The sequence below is a fragment of the Harpia harpyja genome, chromosome 10 (genome assembly GCF_026419915.1).
Source record: "Harpia harpyja isolate bHarHar1 chromosome 10, bHarHar1 primary haplotype, whole genome shotgun sequence".
In the NCBI taxonomy this organism is placed as follows: Eukaryota; Metazoa; Chordata; class Aves; order Accipitriformes; family Accipitridae; genus Harpia; species Harpia harpyja.
The window spans coordinates 38,733,961-38,746,167 of record NC_068949.1 but is presented as its reverse complement, the minus strand read 5'-3'; the positions used below and the strand labels follow the sequence as shown (position 1 = coordinate 38,746,167).

Here is a 12,207-nt window from a genome sequence, read left to right as displayed (position 1 = left end):
CATGCAGTCTTACCTCTTTCCCCTTTTAAAGTGAGGCTTTAAATTGATAATGGGCTTAGTCAGCCACAACATTTCAACGTGGTATATGTAGGGGTTGGATCTGGGAAGGATTAGCTGCCTTTCTAGTGATATAATTTGAAGCACTGTGTTTTTCCTGAAAAATATGTGAACTCACAAAAAAAGCGTTGCAAAATTACTGTATTAGTTGAGTTTGTGCAAGTTTGGCTGCTATTTAACATATGCCTTTTGAATAACCTGTTGCAGGGAGCATTCCAGCTGAAAAATATTGTTTCCATGTTTTAGAAAAGGTATAAATGCCCAAAGAGGAAAATGAGTTACTGGGCAGTATTATAGAATGGCTGGTGGTTGCTCTGATGGCTTGTGACTGGTAATGTTTGCCTTAGAAAATGCTGACAAACTCTTTCATTTTCTTGATAGACTGAAGCCCTATAAAATCATGAGTTTGGTTTTGGGGGGGGGGGTTGGTTTTTTTTTCTCATGTGCTTTTTCTATTTGCAGTCTGGATTTTGAGAGCTCTGCACTTGAGTTATATTTTCAAGCTTTTCTATCCCAAGCTATGCATCAATATTTTCTTTAATAAATGCTGGCCTTCCTAAGTCATAATTTTTCAGGGAGCTCAGGTTTTAAAGAAAGCCATTATGTATCAAAATTACATGAGTCATCAGTACTGAGATATTGTAAATAAGGGAAACATCTAACATCTGCTATGAAGTAGATTTTAGATTTTGAAACCATGGCTGCCAGGAAGCAGGTATTTAGCCTTCAGGAAGTCAGCTTTGTTTGAGTAGAGAGCTCTTTCGCTTTTTGTCTTTGCTGCTGCTGTTTTTCTCTCAAAAAAAATTAAAAAATATATTTGATAGCTCCGCTACAGCTAACTGCATTCAGTCAGTGATTGTAAGTAAGGGCATGCATACATTTTGAACCCGTACAGAAAACAGTGAATAGGCTTACTGTGTTCTGTTAATCTTGTGGTTTTTGCTGGGTATTTTGAGTGTTTTGGATATGAACAGAATCATATAGCAAGATTTTAAACAAAACACATTTTGGGGGATTTGAGATGAACTGTAAGTAAATTTGGAAATCTGGAAGATGGGGTGAGGAAGTCAACCCTGATGTTGCTTGTACTCACTCTCTCGTGCCTGAGAGGTCTCTCTGTGCTGTGTACAAACATTGGAGAACTTCAGGGCACCTGGGCCAAGGGTACTGGTTCTCTTTCTCCTTATTCCACCTTTTGCCACTCTTCCCATTTCTTGCCTTTGCAAGGTCACTCCATTGACCCTTTGGGAAACCCACTGAAGGAGCTAACTTGGCAGAAACCTAATAATTTCTAGGTACAGATCAATTTCTCTTTCTGTTAATAGGAAAATTTGCATTTGGGTAACAGGGTTGGGTGCTCACCCTAGAGGAGAAAGGTATTTGCAAATTCACGTGTATTAAGCTTTGGCAAATTCTCTTTCATTCATATAGGTATATGGTATAACCTAGCTTTAGATAAACTACTGCTTATCAATTCCACTACTGAAGCGTCAATCATTCAATGAGTCAACTTGTAATTGAAGTAAATTTAAATTTATGTAACTGGTATGTATACATATACCTGCAGTCTCCTGCCTATTGTCAGTATTTCTGCCACATGTTGAAAAGGTAACAGGCAAAGCTAAAGCAGCTGACACATTTTCCCCTCAAGGGAATAAGAAATGATAGAAGTGAAAATTATTTACCTATTATTAAAATGCCCTGTTAACTCCCAAATTTTAAGTATAGAGATGGACTTTTCAGGATGCTCTTAGAGTCAAGAGATGTGGGAGAGAAATCACTCAAGAGGATTGATTTCAGAAATCAAAGAGACTGTACATGCAGCCTCCTCCAAACCCCACTTTTACAGAGCTTTGTGGGATGAAGCCCAAATTCCTCTGCTGAGCAGAACTGGATACCTCCCTTTGCCATGGCTTCAGTGCCATTGGGCCATTCACATTTTGATCAAAGGCTCGCTGTGGTTTTTCAGAAATAAAAATGAGATCTGCAAATTCCATTCAAATTTGTTAAAGATACAGGCATTTATTAGTGACCAAAAGTTGTTAAACAAAATATTGCCTATGTTTATTAAATATTCATTTGGATTTTTTCAATATTGTTACCAGTCTGTGTTATAAAATATTACCTTATTGCAACTATTTTTAAATTTTAGGAAACCTGGATTTGTTCATTACCCATGCTTTTATGATAACTATTTTTATAATGTCTTTTTTTTTTTTTTTAAAACCTCCTGAGATTGTGCAGGCATTATTGTTTTATTAACGGTGTTTGTTGACTGTAATATCTGCAGAACTGTTATTTTCAGAAAACAAATTTCTAAGAATGTTCATTTAGCATGCATTATTAATCTATCTTGCATCTCCTGCTGTTGCTTTGCTTTATCATCTGAAGTAAAGAACAATTATGTGCTTCTGTTCATTAACTGACAACAGAAGATTGTATGTAAAGGTCTTGCACCTCTCAGAAATGAGTAATAGATAAATGTGTAGTTAGGCTGGTTTTCGGATCATAAAAGAGTATAATCTGATACTCTGGGACCAGAATGTTGCTTCTGTTTAGATTCATAACTGTAACATTTAGACACCTATGCTTTTTGAAAGATGATATTTAAAGTACTTTTTATATTTGACTGATAGGCAAGCTGTTAAGTACAATGCCAAAGAAATGCTGATTATTTGCAAACAAGTACTTCTTGGTTTTTGTCATTACTTAGTTGTTGTCTTTTCTGAAAATATGGGCCCCTGTTGTTACAGATTGACAGTGTAGCTCTTCAGTTGAGGCTCTTCATTCCATGAAGTCCTCCAGTCCAAAATGGAGCCGTTACAACAGTGAGCTTCAGGCCTGTGTTAGTCTTCCTTTTGTGTACCTACCTCTTTTCCTTTTGTATCATGCTATTCAGAAAGATTTTTGGAAATTTTTTTAAAATACAACAGCATGTGACAACAAAGGCATTGCTCAATTCTGTTTGGGGAACGAGTAGCATTTCAAATTACTTTAAAGTTCTATTATCATTGGCCTGGTTTCACACTTGATGGTGTCCTTTTGGTGACCTGAGACATGAGAGAGACAGGCTCTGGCCCACAACTGCATCCACAACAGCAAAGCTTTATGCTCGGGTGAAGTTGTATGAGCGTCCTCTCACATGGATCATGCCGCAAGGTCGCAGCTGTGTTTTGAGAGCTGAGGTTTCGATGATGTGCTTACGGGAGCTGTTTGGATTATGCTAAAGATGTGCAGGAATTTTCTGCTTGCTTTCATCAGCCACATGTTTTCTCTGTCCCTATAAAATGTTTCTTGAAAAAACAAAAATCCTGCTGGATTTTTGCTTGGATTTTGCAGAAGCCACAATAGTTGGTTGTGATAAGCTGTGCAGTGTTGAGAGAAGGAATAGCTTTGAGTAAAGGGCAACACGGCACCTTCCGTGCTTTGTGCTCGACTTGTTTGGAGCACTTTGAGAAAGGAAATAGGCTCCAAGTAGCACGGGTGTCACCCCAGCGCCATGGCATAGACTTTAGAATGGCACATCTTAGTGTTTCGTATTACTGTTTGTGACATCTCAAACAGCTTAGATGTGTCTTTTAGCTCACTGAAATACAGGCTTACTGCCTGTGGAGGGGCTTGCTTGGTGGTGGGCATGTTGCCTTTCTAAGGGGCTGAGGTATCTGAAGCTTGCCTTCACAGGGGAAGTTGGCCCATGTGTTCAGATTAACCCTTTTCTCCATAGCGTGGCTTCATCTTTTAGCTTTGCCCTCCTGGGGTTGCATTGTGGTTGCGATGGGAGGAGACCAGATGAGCGGCTGGTGCGGGCTGCTTTTTGAAGGGATGCCCTTGGCGTCCTGCCCTTCTGACAAGCGAGGAGGATTTGCCACAGAACGTGAGCAATTGGGAGTGCAGGTGTGATATATGGATAATGGGCGGGTGAGCGTGTGTGCAGAAGCGAACACAGATGGGGGGGAGAGGAAAGACAAGGAGCAAGAGAGGGAGGGAGCAAGCACATATAGGAGTGAGCGAACACTTGAAAATCAGAGCTTTTGATTTAAAAAAAAAAATCCAATACAGCTTTAATTATAGTCATGCTGCTGGCACCACCATAATATATATTTAATTAATCAAAAATGATCCAGCTTCAAACATTAGAATTCGTGCTCTTTAGAGGTTCTAAAGAAACTGAGTAAATATTGTCAGCCGTGGTGTGGAGAGGGGGAAGGAAAAAGAAAGAGGGTTTGAAGTGAGTCACAATCCATTGTGAAAGGTACAGGAATCTGCATAAAATAAATAGAGTGTATAAGGGGTGGGGGCATGGAAAAATCTGTACCTACCTGAATAAAACAGGGTTGTTAACAGAGGAATCTTGGCAAGCTTTACCAGAATTCTAGTGTCATGTTTTAAGAGACACTTTAAGATCTCTCAGCTCTTTGTGGAGCAGTTTATAAGAAAACAAAGGAAGGCAGAGAGTATCTTGAAGGCCATCGCAATAATATAGAGGCTAGCCCTGAAAAGCACTCTTCCACAAAGATGAGCAAAATACAATACATACAGCCAAAGCAAGCCAAAAGGGGAGGAACACAGTGAGAGAAGTGAATTGAAAGTCTTAGCAATGTAAAAATCCCAGGAGTTTAACAAAATAATCTGGCATAAATGGTTTATTAAGCATACATCCTGCCTTGCAACAATATTTTGTAAAGTGAACAGTTTATTACTGTCGTGTGCGCTGGCATGGAGACAACCCCTGCACCTAAAGTTACTCTGGAAACGTCCCGGAGAAGAGGCAGTGTGCTCTCAAAGTTAGTACTGAGCTATTGTTTTCTATCCTCTGTATCCTGGATAAATAGAAATGAAGTGTCAAACTGCTGAGCAGGTTTGCTGGGGTTCCTCTCACTTTTGAGGCTGGCGTAGGCTTTTTCTCAAAACACACAAGTGGAAAAAAAACCAGAAGGGTTTCCCAAGTGTTTATGGCTATCTGTAGAACAGTTTGTGGTTTGAGAGTTTGAAAGGCTGCGTTCAAAGGAACTGTGATCCAGATGGATTAAAAAAATCTGTGATATCTCTAATGTGCTTTGTTCACCTTTTCCTTGACTTTCCCTCTAATTCTCAATACTTACAGATTCATTAAAACAGCATACTATACCTATGTCTGTGTTTCTAAGTAACTATTACACAACATTATCTTTGCATGTAACTAGTTTACCTCAAAATGCCTGCATCCTGTGCCTGGGCCAGTGCACAGCTGAAGTTACTTAATCTGGGACTGAATCTTCCCTTATTGAAAGATAAAAGGTGTCTAACGTTTTATAAGACTTAAGAAAAATTATTGTCATTCTTAACAGATGTCTGCACTACTCATGAGGTTGTGTGCGATGGATTTGGTTATCTCGATGACATGAGCTCCCAAAGAACTCTTCCTCAGATGCATTTGTGACCTTTTGGGTTAATTTGTGAGGACTTTTGCATAAACATTCTACATCTGTGAGTGAATACTGCAAAACCAGCACTCATGGAGCAACTCTGTGCTTGCAAGTACCACACTCTGTGCATTACCAAGGATAGTTCAACAGCAACTGGTATCTGCAGATAATTAATTTGCAGTCCAGCTGACTGAACTGGACATAATAATTAAAGAGACATGATAAGCAGTTAGTACGTGAATTCTCCTGAGCTTGAATGTTACCACTTTTGGAGCATGATGTAACACTAATATGTTTCATCAAGCTTTTTCCCAAGAACAGGCTTCTGAAACAGTAACAGAGGTATGCTCTAGGAAACTATCCCTTTGGTGTCTCTCTCTTTTTTTTCCTTTCTCTTTTTTGTTCAGGCAATTAATCTATTGGGGAAAAAAAGTGAAGAGGTTTCATCCTTTTTCATGTGGTATATGATTATTTCTGAATATATTAGATGGTGTCTAAATGCTGTAAGGCTGTGAGCGTTAGAGAATGTATCACTATATTTCTACCAAGAAAACAGTTAACTGCAGGAAATGAAGAAATAAGTAAAAATAGAGATTTTTTTTTTTTTCCCCTTTATTCTGGGCCTTGGGCAGTTATGCCTCATAAGTGAAGAATGAGTGCCATAGTTTGAAAAACCCTTTTGTACAGGACAGGCTGGTAAAATAAATAATACTGTGTTTTTAAGGAAGGCACAATGCTGATGGGGATTCAGTTTTCTCACACTCAAAATACATGGTCCAAGCACCTCTGTGGTGAGAAGCAAATGATGGACAAGAAGTAGGGTTAACTCATCTACTCCAGTTCCCCCATTCTGAGTAAACTAGACCTCTTCTTTTGAGCCACAAAACTTCTGAATGCTACATCTTGTAGCTCTTTAGAAGTAGTCCCTTTAGAAGTTGTCTGGCAGTTAGCAAAATAACTAAAGCAACTATTGTATCTTTATTAGTCTAAAATTGATGCAGGTCTTAACAAAAACTATTAACCATAAAATACTATGAATCACCTAGAGAGAGAGGAGTGACTGTTGGCTGCCCATTACTATGCATATGTCCTTTTTCATGATCATGTTGCTCAGTTTTCTGTGGCAGTTTGAAAATCCAGCTAGGGTTAATCTTTGAGTCTTTGGCTTCTCTGAAGGAGGAAGTCTATGAAGGTCATAGCACATTGTCAGAAATGCATTGCTCTGGTTTTCCGTACTTCACTTCGGGGTTGTTTTTTTTTTCTTTGTTAGAGTCTTGTCCTGTGCCCTCCATACCCTTGATATTAGCTGTTTGGGTAATCTTCTCTTTCTGTCTGACATCACATGACAGTTACTTTCCATAGAAGCAGTTCCCAGGCGGGGAAGAATATAAGCACCAGATAAAAAATTTTCAGATCAAGAGTAATGCCATATGCACTTAGAATTCAGGTTGTGCTGAAGTAAGTTTTCTGGATTGTGTCCTAACTGCAGAACCCATTTATTTGTTGTAGCTTTTTTTCCCCGAGTAGTGCTTCAGACACCTATGAACCCACTAAACTGCAAGGGATTTGTAACTCATACGAGGCTGATACCACTGCTTGATGTGCAGCTTTGAGCCTGAGTGTAGAGAGAGCATTTCTAGTTCAATGTCCAAACTATGGGTGTGTTTCTTAATGTGTTTTAATAAGATACATCTGTTTCTCAACTCTTGTATCAAAAAAACCCCACTAGCCATTGTTTCCTGCTGTAATATTTATATGCAGTGAAGCTCAGAAGCCCAGGTGTACAGTAATAATGCAGTACAGTTAAGTTAATTTAAATAAATAAAATATAGTACAGTACAGTTAAACAGTTACAAAGTTAGAGTTTATATATATAATTTTCCTGATTAGTCATTGAACTAAAATCCACACCTGGATTTATATTTTAAACTGAGTACCTCCTGAATTTAGAGCCGCTTAGTGCCCTGTCAAGCCATAATCGGACAAGATCACTCTGTCCCCCCCATCACATAAAATCCTTCAAACAGCCTGTTCTTTTGGGGAGGTAAAAGTACCTTGACCCTACCTCTGTTGAGACTTATTTCAGGTCTGAACACAAGACTATAACGCCTTAGGGTACACATAATGGAATAGATATCAGCTCCTGTAAACTATGACAAATGTAAATGAGTGAATTACCACTCCATAACGATGACTTACTGATTTCTCGCTAGGATGTGGAGGGGATGGACCAGTGCTGCCAAGGATTGAAATCAGGACCAACTGCTCAGTTGACTGATCGTCTCTTTTCTGTTTGAGACTTCCGAAGTTTGACTCTGCCTTGCTACATACCGTTTCTTATTCTATTCATAGTGGGTAGCATTTTATTTTACTTTATGCAGCCAATGATTACCTCATTATAAGAGTGCTACTGTGTTGAGACATTCTTCCCCCTTCAAGCTGTAGCTAAGACAAAAAAGTTATTCTACAGAGTGAGTACCCAAATGATATGTAGATGGAAATGTAGCAACATATGGACATTAAAGCATTTCCTTTGGCCTCATTTTGCTCCTGGGAGAGAAGTTAGTTGGAAAGCATCCAGTTATACCCTGAACGCTACTCGAACGACGATCGAAGTTCCCAGGGACTTGACACTAACAGAGTTGCTTTCTAAGTTTTTTAATGAGGAAGAATTCCTTTTTCAGCTTTGGTGTAAACAAAAAACAGCTGCAGCGAATGCTCTGTAGGGTAATGGTTAGAGCAAGAGTCTGAGGATGAGGTGTGGCCCCATTAAGGTCAAGGGAAAAACTTCTGTTATTTTCAGGATTTCGCCCCCTTCTCTTTCCCCCTCCCCAGTTCTTGTGCAAACTCTGCTGATGGAAAGTGGCCAAGTCCCAGATTTCCTGCACTTTGGAGCTTCTGTTTGTAAACTCAAGAGGAAAATAGACGTAGCTGGTTTGTACAACACTAGGAGATTTTCTAAATGAAAATGGTAGATGTAAGCAAACTATTGTCCTTTGTGATCTGCCTTTAGTTTCAGTCATGGTTTCAGTAGATTCCTACAGCATTGCCTTACGTTTCTAGCATTGATTGGGATACTCTGCAGATAATTGTCTAGCAGGTGGCAAAGTCGGAACTAATCCGTCAATTGGTTAAATTCCACCTAGTCCAAATAATCCTGTTAGTAGCTGTTTTGCCCTTTCAGCAGTTACTTTAATTAATATTCAGGGTTGTGCAGGCAGCCAGGTTTCTGCCCTGCTGAAGCAGGAATTGTTTTTTAAATTTTAAATTAGAATTAATTTTGAAGGGTCTTTTTTGTCCCATGTCAAACACACAGAGCAACCTCTCAAAAACTTGCAATCAGTTTATCACCAGCTTGCTTTCTGCTTTATCTACCACTACCGTCTTGTCTATTTTGTCCCTTCCATTTGGAATATGCTAGTACTTCAAGGACATGTGTGAGTAACTTCTGAAATGGATGGGACTCCCCATGAGAAATTGATTCCCATGTGTCTAATTACAGCATTGTTATAAGCAACAAGATTTTTTTTGTGGTGCAGAAGACACTTTCACGTATATTGTAAGCAGGAACATATTTGCAATATCATGAAAGCAATTTATAAAGCTAATTGAAAATGCAGGGCTTCATGTGGAAACTTCTGAATGAAAAGGTTTTCACCCAAGTCTTCAAAAGGATTTTTTTTTCATTTTGTTGCAGAAGGGCATGAAACAAAGTGAATATGAATTTTCTACATTTGGTGAAGTATCTGCTCAAGTTGAAGAAATCAAGTTGCTCTACTTGATTTCTTCTTGTTTCGGCAGCTTTCTGCTCACTCAGGATGGAATAATTCGGTTCTGTTGGTTTTAGTGGCAAAAACGCAGGGAGCAAAAATCTGGAATTATCACCTCAAACTATTTTTCAGATTCCAAAAAAATGAAACCCAAGTTCTCACTTTGCTTTGAAGGTTCACAGTAGGTAAACTGCGATGTTTGCCAAAGGTGGCTTCTAGGGAGATGTTGTTTCTGTCAGGGTTAAATAACTTTTGACTGACTTAACAGGAAAGCAGGAGGCTTTAAGACAGTATTGAGTTCTTTAGCAGTGATTTAGAGGCCTTTCTAAAGTATGATGTTTCAAAGATGCTGTTTCTTTTAAGAAGATAAAATGTTAAACAAGTAGATGATTTGCAGTACAAGGGCAAATCTTTATGGGTTGGGGTGGGTAGCTTTGATTCTGAACTTCTCTTGCCTTTGAATTTTTTTTGCCACAGCCCTACTAGTGTAAGGTAACACAAGCATAATTGGTTTGACTGGCAAAATTTTGGGACAGGGAGCTGATGTCCGGCACACATTTGCACCATGCCACAGTGGCCTGTGTATTGTCATAAATTTGGTTTTGTTTGTTTTATAATGAAGTATAGTACTAGAGCCTGTATTCATCGTTTCCTCTTCATCGAATACTTCCAGTCCTTTATTGCCTACCCCCATGTCACAGCTTTACCCAATGAAGTGTACATTGTAGGTTGTATTAGCTTAAGGCCGCATCAATTGACTCTTCTTGGCACGCAGGGTCAAGCAGGCTGCGTTGTGAGTTAAAAGTTCAGCACAGTCAGCAGGCTTCTCGGTCTGTATGTACAGCTAGAGAGAGAATTGCTTGCTAGAAGACTCAGTTGAAGTGTCTGTGCAAAGCACTGGGTGGAATGCTTGCCATGAATCTGCAACAGCTGATATTTCTTTAAAATCCAATTGTATTAAAAAAAAAAAAAATTTGCATAGCATTGCAGTAGCACCAGACAGGAAGAAACCATATGTTGTATCTGTAATTTTGGTTTGTGAATAAATAGTGTGGGAACTTGAAAAGATCTCATGGAACTTTTGTATTTCTAATACTTTATTCTTAAAATATCTTTTTGCTTTTGCTGTTCTATACAATGGTGTTTTTACAGTCTGAGGGAGTTCTCTGGCTGTTCTCTATTCTCCTGCCATAAGTGGCATGCTTTGCTGACCTGTGCATACTCATCTGAAACCTCAGCATGACCCAATCCCTGTTTCTGCTGTAAGAATAGGCACAGCTGAGTTTGTCAAGAGTGGAAGCCCCTGTTGCCTGGGGGGCAACACTCTACCCGAAAGAGATGTCAAGATGCAGAATAAATTCACTAGGAATTTTTTTTGGCAGGAAGCAATCTTTCTTTTTTTCTGCATTCTTAAACAGTCTGGAAGGAACGTATCTCTCATGGAAACTGCATGTGCTGACATCCTCTGCACTTCTTAGGTGAAGCCTAGAGAAATGTGTGATATTTTTATCAGTGTCAAGTCTCTAGAATTTTTGATTAATTTTTTTTATCCGCTAATGTATCCCTTCCCCACATCAAAAATATAACTGGGGAAGAGGAAAGAACACAAGGATCAGAACTAAAAGGCTGAAATTGCCCTGAAATGCCTTTTCCTGGGGCAAGTGCGTACACTGATTACACAAACATGAACTGAAATTCATTTCCCGAAGACTCTCCATCATTCACATATCCAGGTAACACTCAAATAAGTGGGCTTTAAGCGAAGGTTTGCAGATGTGTTTGAGGAGGTAGCCTGTGAATTCATAGGCATTTTTTCCTCCACCTAGAGTTCTTTTAATCTCTCCAGAGCTCCCAGAATAGAGATCAGATTGTTCCCATTTACAGGAAACAAAATTCAGAGATGCATTCAAATTCTGAATGCCGCTAACATGTGGGTAATTGAGGTGTAGCAGTGGGTGATTCTCTTGGCAAACACCTGGTTCTTTTCAGTGTGAGCTTAGGTCTTGTAATTTTTACTGTCAAACTTCCTTTCCCTTTCATTCTCACCTTCTTCCTCACTATCCCTACCATATTAACATGATGTTAATTTCTTCATTTTCTTTCCAAGTGCTATTTTTTCCAGGATAGCATTAGACTGTGCTTAAGTATTGTTTTTGTTGTGGGTGGGTTTTGTTTTGGCAGATGTTTATTGAACAAAACAAGATGAAAAGGCAGAGTCAGTTGCTTCTGCAAAATTCTGCTCCTGATCAACAGCTTTTGAAGGCTTTGGATGACAATGCTAAGCTAACCCACGCATTAGAAGAAGAGAGGCTTCAACACCAACAAAAGGTAAAACAGGATTACTTTTCATCTCATGCAGAAGTCTGAAAGCCTTGTGATTTTAAGGAGTATCATGTATTTGTTATGTTCAGAATTATTTGATATCTTGTCCCCCATAAGAGTTCGCAATCTAAAAACTAAACTTCAGAGAAGATTGCGAAGATTGTGATTTCATTCTTCTGGGTCACTGGTAAGACATGAGTACAAAACCTGAAGGTTTTTCAGCCTGAAGGCTCTGGTTTAGGTAAGTATTTTATTCCAGATGCCAGTAAAGTGCAATTACAAGCATTAAGTCAAGTTCCATTAAGTGAAGAAGAGATGACAGGAGAATATTTTGGACATTGAGTACTGTAAAGGGTATTTTGGGGGGATAAGCTAAGAAGACCAGGAGGTGAGAGGTAGGCAGTTCACATTAGTAGCCTGGTCACTTGTTAAAGAAATGCATGGGGAAGAGCCAGACACACTGGAGCAGGGAAATGTTAGGTGAATGCTGCAAAGTGGTGTGATAGGATCTAAAGTGCTAGGATCTAAACAAATACATTCTTTGAAACTGGACTAGATCAATCTCTAACTGGGAGAAAACACCATTGCTTCACTTGAAAGCTTGAAAGTGAGTTTTCCCTTAGCTGTGAGGCCTGTTCTTAAAACTCTGGTAA

The 12,207-nt window shown here is 39.1% G+C and overlaps 1 protein-coding gene across 4 annotated transcripts in view; it reads left to right on the top strand.

Annotated features, from left to right (window-relative positions):
- SHTN1 (shootin 1) overlaps positions 1 to 12,207 on the top strand; it is a 66,988-nt gene that overhangs the window by 31,103 nt on the left and 23,678 nt on the right. For all 4 annotated transcript variants that reach the window (XM_052799712.1, XM_052799711.1, XM_052799714.1 and 1 more), the window contains one exon: positions 11,414 to 11,560. In XM_052799712.1, the coding sequence (XP_052655672.1) occupies positions 11,414 to 11,560 (147 nt within the window). The remainder of the gene's footprint in view (positions 1 to 11,413; positions 11,561 to 12,207) is intronic.